The sequence below is a fragment of the Monoraphidium neglectum genome (genome assembly GCF_000611645.1).
Source record: "Monoraphidium neglectum strain SAG 48.87 unplaced genomic scaffold scaffold02366, whole genome shotgun sequence".
NCBI lineage: Eukaryota > Viridiplantae > Chlorophyta > Chlorophyceae > Sphaeropleales > Selenastraceae > Monoraphidium > Monoraphidium neglectum.
The window spans coordinates 3,049-10,021 of NW_014011262.1; the positions used below are offsets into that span (position 1 = coordinate 3,049).

The 6,973-nt window shown below is 66.5% G+C and overlaps 1 protein-coding gene across 1 annotated transcript in view; it reads right to left on the bottom strand.

Moving 5' to 3' along the window:
* The window catches only part of MNEG_10556 (adenylate cyclase), a gene marked incomplete at both ends in the record, with an annotated part of 7,188 nt that extends 2,945 nt beyond the window's left edge, over window positions 1–4,243 (bottom strand). Inside the window, 9 exons of the mRNA XM_014040972.1 lie at window positions 287–425; window positions 766–862; window positions 1,205–1,320; window positions 1,706–1,771; window positions 2,244–2,366; window positions 2,627–2,698; window positions 3,107–3,206; window positions 3,416–3,656; window positions 3,826–4,243. Coding sequence (XP_013896426.1) covers window positions 287–425; window positions 766–862; window positions 1,205–1,320; window positions 1,706–1,771; window positions 2,244–2,366; window positions 2,627–2,698; window positions 3,107–3,206; window positions 3,416–3,656; window positions 3,826–4,243 — 1,372 coding nt within the window. The remainder of the gene's footprint in view (window positions 1–286; window positions 426–765; window positions 863–1,204; window positions 1,321–1,705; window positions 1,772–2,243; window positions 2,367–2,626; window positions 2,699–3,106; window positions 3,207–3,415; window positions 3,657–3,825) is intronic.
* Window positions 4,244–6,973: the final 2,730 nt, after the last annotated feature.

Below are 6,973 nucleotides of genomic sequence, written 5' to 3' on the forward strand. Positions count from 1 at the left end.
TGTGTGTGTGTGTGTGTGTGTGTGTGTGCGCGTGCGTGCGTGCGTGTGTGTGTGTGTGTGTGTGTGTGCGCGTGCGTGCGTGCGTGTGTGTGTGTGTGTGTGTGTGTGTGTGTGTGTGTGTCGGTGCGCGCTTGCAAGCATTGTCGGGCGCTGCAACTCGTATGGTGTCCCAGGCCTCAGGACGCATGACGCACCACTCCTGCGTCAGCAAGAAAGCCCCGGCCCTTGCCCATCCGCACATGCCTCTGTGCGCACACAGACGAGCTCCCTGCCCCCACACGCGCACCCGTGCTGACCGCGACTCGCACGCGCAGCCCCCTGAAGAGCAGCGTCCCCGGGCGGCTGCTGTCCGACAGGTCGGACAGCACAACCGCCGCCTTCTCATGTGACAGCAGCGCCTCGGGCCAGTCAGCCTCCAGCATTGCCTAAGAGTGGTCGGGGGCCATGCGATGGCGCGTGCTTCGGGACGCATCGTGGGTGCATGGGGACGCGTAGGGTGCGTGTAGGTGTGCTCTGCGCGACGGCAAGATGCGGATATTGTGGTGCTACGTTGGGTGGGGGGAATTCGATGCACGTGCGTGTGTACTTTTGGTGTGTGTGTGTGTGTGTGTGTGTGTGTGTGTGTGCGCGTGTGTGTGTGTGTGCACACGTGTCTGTGTGTGTATGCGCGCGTGTGGAGCTCGAATGCAGCCGTGTGCGGATGCGAATAATTCGGGGGTCCTTCCCCCCTTGAAAAACACGCCTCATGCCCGGCCAGATGCTCACCTGCTGCATCGCGAGTGCCCAAGAGACCGCGTCAAAGGCGTCGTGGAACGCGACTGTGAAGGAGTCTCCCTCAGTGGTGACCTCAAACCCGCAGTACCTGCCGATGGGCGGTTACGTTGCCAAACTCAGCCAATCGCATGGTGTGTGGTCAAATCATGCATGAGGACAGGGAAATGGATGACGCGGGCCCGAGTGATGAGCTCAAGAAGGCAGAGGCAGTGCAAAGAGGGCGGCGGAGGAGCGCCGCAAGGGACAGCCATTCATGGAGGGGCCGAACCGTCAGGTGGGGCACGCAAGCCCAGCACGCGCCCGGGACGCCGCCGCGCCCTTGGGGGCGCGACCGGCCGTTTCGTGGGGGGCATCGCCGGACTCTGATTTTTCGATCCGACGGCGCCCCTTCGAAAGCCCAACCCTAGACCCTGAGTGTGCGGTGACCCACTTGCTGATGAGGTCCCTCATGAGGCTGTCGTGGATCTCCTGGGCCGCGTCCATGACGCCGCCGTCCCACTCCCACAGCTCGGTAGACCCCTCTACGTCCGTGATCACGATCGTCACCTGGCAGGGCGGGCCGCGCACGACGACGACGCGCCGGATCGCGTTGCGCGAAGCTGCGGCGGGCCCGGCGAGTCGCCGGGCTTTGTGCGGCCGCGCGGGCCCTATGCTCACCGCTGCAGGCGGGGCGACCGCCACCATTCCGACCGCCGGCCGCGCGCGCGCACGTACGCACGCCGCTTGTGGTAGCCGCGCCCGACACTCAGCACCCTCGGCCGGGCGGCCACCCATGGCTCGGCCCCAAAGCGGGCCCGGTCAGCGGTCCCTGGGACCGCAACCCGCACGCCCCCCTCCCAAACCCCAGCCCTGTCACCCCACTGCACCACACTCAACCCGGTCACCAACACAATCTCAAAATCCCTCAACCCTGTCTGGCCACTCCCCCCACCTCGCGAAGCACCCGGTCGTTGCCGTCGCTGATGAGCCCCGGCGGGTTGCGGCGCTTCCAGCCCTCCTGCGGGGGGTCGGCGCGGGGGGCAAGGTGGCGGCGGCGCGGTGACGGGCGATGGTTTTGTCTCCCGCGGCGGCCAGGCGGTGGAGGGTCCAAGAAACCGACGCGGCAAAGGGAGGTTGTTCGAGTGGCCGAACACCAAGCCTCGGTCCAAGCCGCCGAGCGGGCGCCAGGCTGGCGAGCGTGCGCGGAAGCTGCGTGTTTGCAGGCGTCGCGTCCGGGCGCACCACGCGCGCCCTGCGTGCTTGCAGAATCTCACGCACTCTCACTTGCACACGCACACGCGCACGCACACCCACACACGCACATGCCCACGTGCACACAATCTCGCAAGCATCCTCCCTCGTGCCAAAATTGTGTCACCTGTCCGCGAAAGCTTAATACGCACACACAAACCGAACACATGCGCACACATCGTGACACCAATGCGCGATCGCACGCATTGACGACGCGTCGCCCCCTGCCTCCCCCGCACCGTCAAATGTATGGCATCGTGAGACCGCTTCAGGTATCGCAGGTACCTCATCAGAGCCACTGACAGCAGCACAAGGCCAACAGAAACCGCCAGGAAAGGCACCAATATCACCAGCACCACGATCTGAGAGGGTTGAGGTCGGCGGAGAGGCGCGCGGGCGGGGCCCGCGCGCAGGCGGCGCGGGCGGGCGAATGGGTGCGTCCGGCAGAGGAGCGCGGAGGGCGCGGGGTCGGGGCGGCCGCGCTGCGGCCCCTGCCGATCGCGTCTCGCGCTGTTGATGCCACACGCCCAGAGCACGCCCCTTCGACCTCTGGCCGGGCGGCCCCCGCCCCCTCCTGCGGGGGCCGGTTGCAGCGTGCGCGGCCGTGCGGCCAGCCACGCACCGGCAGGCCGACCGACGCGTCCGGCATGGCGAGCTTTCCAGATCCCATGTCGGCGCTGCCGCAAAAGTTGCCCTGCAGTGATTCAGGTTTCGCCGCAGGCGCGGACGACCGGCTCAGGGCCCCGGCGCCAACCCTTCCAAAAACCGCGGCACCAGCGCGCCCCGGCCCAGCCAGCCGCCCGGCCCGGCGCCTCGCGGCTTCGGCGAGCTCCCCTAATTGAGAAACAGGCGCCGCATTGCAACCCCTGCAAAACGCCGCAGCCCGCCCTGACCCTCGCCAGCAGAGGCCCCGCTGTGCGCCGCTGTGCACGGCGCGCCCCCCCAAGGGCGTGGGCCGATTCATGGCCACCACTTGGGACAGCAGCAGCTTGAGCAGCTGGAAGTGCGTTTTTGCAGTCCGACGGCGCCGACCTGTGGCATGCCGGAGCACCAGCTGCTGTTGCTGCTGCTGCTGCTGCTGCTCGCACCCCTTTCACCCCACCTTTGGGCTGTTTTCGTAATAGAAGCTCTCCAGGTAAACCTCAGGACTGCTCGCCCCCACGTACGCGCGCTGCAGGAGGTCAGCCCGGTCCCTCGGGGTCCTGAAGGGGGACAGGTGGCGCGGCCGGCATGCGTTGGGCATCGCGCGGGCGCGGCCGCCGCGCAGGCGGCGCGCGCCTTGCAGGGGCAGCTGCGCGCGGCCGCAAACCGCACTTGCGATTTGACTGGGGATCCCCTCGCCGCGCCCTGCCGCCGTGTTCGCGCCCTGGCCCCCGGCGGCACACGCGGCCCAGCCCGCTGTCCCACCCACGTAAATGTGATGCCCGGGCACTCGAGCATGTTGGGCTGGAAGTAGTAATCATCAGTGAACATCAGCCACCCCGGCAGCGGGCACGCCGCGCCGCCCGCCGCGGCCGCGGCGGCCGCGCGGGGCGGCGTCCGCGGCTCGTCAAATGGGGCCACGCCGCTGCATGTCAGGCTGGTCCCAGTGGCATCTATAGACCACAGGTTTTGCAACTTTCCGATGCTCGGGGGCAGCGGCCCGACCAGTCCTGCGGGGACGGCGGCCGCATGCGCACGCATGCGCGCAAGCTTTGGGGGCCGGGCCGCGCAGGGCTCGCGTGCTTTCGGCGCGCTGGCGACATGCAGCCGTGGCTGACAGCTCACCCTCCAACCTCCGGGCCCGCATGCCCGCGCACATGCGCGCAAGTTTCGGCCCACCTCTGTTGTAGGCGATGGCGAGCAGCTGCAGGTCGGGAAGGTCCTCGAACACGTCGGGAAGCTGCCCCGTCAGATTGACTGCCACGACATGCAGCCCGCTGACCGAGTTGGTGCCCTGCAAGCACAGCTGCAGCGACGCCGTGAGCGTCGCGCTGCAGCAGTTGACGCCCCACCAGGTGCAGTAGGACGTGTTCGGGGTCGCCCATGCGAACAGGCCGGGGCTGCCGACGACCTGAGCCTGCTGCGTTGCATGGAGCTTGGACGACGCGCCGGTGGCGTCGAGCAGCGTCAGCAGCGCGGCGCGCTGCTGCGGCAGGTCGTCCTGGTGTGAAAACTGGTGCAGCGCTGCCTGCCAGTCCTGGGCGAGAGCGGCATTCATGCTGATGCCCGCCAGGGCCGCCCAGAGGGCCAGGAGCATACCGGTACGCCGTTGGCAGATCATGCTGCCGGGTGCCCCCGGGCGGGCTGCCTTGTATGACAGTCTTTCAAGTGCAGGGAGCCATAAGAAGAGGACGCATGTGCAGTAACCAGGCTACGTGGTCCACGTGTCCAGCCATGGCCAACAAGTTGTTGTCCACCGTCCTTGAAGCTGGCTGAACTAAATGAAGAATGGGTATGGTCGGGATAGGGCTAAGGCTGTGATTCGTTTGGGGTGGCTGGGTTGGCTTCGAAATGGTCGGGTGATGCATCACCGAAAGTCGCCGATAGAGAAGTCAGCGGATACCTGGTTCGCGCTATGTAGTTCACTATCTGTTGGTTGTGGATCCAATGGTGATACCGGGGTCATCACGCAGAGGGCCGCTCTTGACAAAAGCCGGTGTAATAGAGCCCAACCGCGCATTTCCAACCGCCTGAACTGCGTGGCAACACAAGCCCAGCGCTTGAAAATTTCAACTTTAGGTGGTAGCTCTCCATGCGACGGGCATATAATTGCCGCCACACACCCCTAGATACGGTAGACAGCCCCAATGCAATGTCGTATGTCTGTGTCATGCTTGACCCGAAATTGACCGCAATTTCACACGCCGCTGTGACTACCGTTTGCGCAGCGCTGAGCCCTCCCAAACTTTGGTACCACTTCCCGCATGCGATATGATGTCAGATGCGCCAGCCCAAATGAGCACACTAATGGTGTATGCGCGGAGAGGGTGGGGCAATTTGTGGGTGTATACGGTGAGGGGTCAACCCCCCGGAAAACAGGTGCATAGGATGCCTTGTGTGCGTGACCAGGGCAGAAACCACCTTTGCTTGCAAGTATAAGCCACCCGCATAGGCTGGTGACATCACGGCGCACAGTTGCTCGCGCAGCGGCAAATCCAGAGCCAATACGGCCGGCTACGCGACGCGTTGGTTGCCGCTCGGCGGTCAAGGCAGCTGCAGAAGGCCCGCCTGGCCAGGGTTGGACGCCCTGCCACTCCCTGGCGGGCCGTCAGGGGACGAATGAGGGTGCCTCAGCAGAGCACATTGGGGGAAGGGGGGCCGGCGCCTGAGCGGCGCAAGGCCTGTGAAAATGGCGGCCTCTCGCAGGTGCCGCGGGCAACTCTTTGGGCGTGCACGGGCGCATCGGTGCAGCCAGGCATTCGTGGGAGGTCACAGAAATCGCCCGTCTGCGCCCACAGACATGACGACCCCCCCCTCCCCCGCCAAGCGCCACGGGTTCAGCAGCCTGCTTCCGCGCTGTGCAGCGCGACGCCGCGGCAGCGCGGCCCAGGCGCTGGAGCGAGGGGCAGCAAGGCAAACTTTAACGAACAGGGGTATTCGCGGCCGCGCGGAGAGACGAAAAGTGTCAGAAACCTCACGTCCCATAAGGCGACAGCCTGGAAGCATACTGAAGGAGGCACGCTGGACGCGGTCGCCCCGCGGCTCGCCGGACGCGGCTGATTGAGAGGGATGCCGCTGCAGCAGCGGGGACTGACAACATGGGTTGAAGCGTTGGGGCTGGCCGAGCGGTGCAGCGCACGGGATGATGACCAGTAAACCGATGCCGCCCCGACCGTGTGGCGCGCACCCGGGGCGCTCGCGGCGCAGAGTGCTGGCGGTGCGTATAATGGCCCAGGCCGAGGCCATTGGCAGCAGTGATGCGCATAATCCATGCTGATCTGGGCAACCCGTTTGCTAATCCGGGTCCGCAACACTATCGCCCGCGGCCCCACCAGCCAGCGGGGAGTGCGAATGGCGCGCGGCCGTTTGCGCCGGGGGCGCGGCCTGGTGGGGGTGTGCGTCACTGCGCCGCACAGTGAGGTGGGGCGAGCACGTCAAACGTGAAGCGACCGTTCACAGACGGGGAGGGGGGCCGTGCGAGGGGGCGCTATGACACCCACAGGGGGTTGCGCTTTGGGGGGTGCGGGTGCACAGCACGGACCCGTGAGGGAGGTTGTATAATGTGAAAACGTAAGATTTGCGAGGCCCGAAAAGGTTGATGCAGGGGTCAGTGACATGGCATGCAGGACGCGCAGCGGCTTGCCTGACCCCCCCTTTGTATGGAAATTTCACTGGAAGCCCCCGGAAAGAAAGCAACGAGCAGAATTCGACTGCTGATATTGCCCTCAAAACGGGCGCCTGATGCATTCCGCTCAGCTCTCTATTTCAGCATACGCGGCCGTGCGCTGGGAAAAGGCAGGGCCACGGCTGAGCCTGCGAGCCACACAGGCCGCCGCCGCGCCCGCGCCTGCGCCTGCAAATTCATGCCGGCAGCGCGCTGCCGCCGGCGCCCGTCCCCGCAGGCTCCGCCATTAAACCTGACGGTATTCCCTCTCAACAAACGCGCGGCCCGGGCACATAAGGGGCTCCGGCGCACACCCGCGGCACACACCTGCGCCGCGACCAGCACGCGCACAGCCGACCGACAAGCCGGGCGGGGCGCCCGTCACGGCCCTGACCTGCCGCCGCCGCCGCCCGCCCCCTCGCACGTGGGCAGCGGCAGGCCGCAGAGCGCGGCGCCAAGGGGATCCAGTATCTCAAGCACGTCCTCAAAGCTCGGCCTATCTGCGGGGTCGCGCGCCATGCAAGCGGCCGCGAGCAGCGCAATGCCCTCTGGCACGTCCGGGCCAAACTGCAGCGCGCGGCCCTCGATGCAGACCGCCTGCACGATGGCCGCGTGGCCCATGCCGGCCCAGGGGCGGTTGCCGCAGCACCTGCGGCGCAGGAG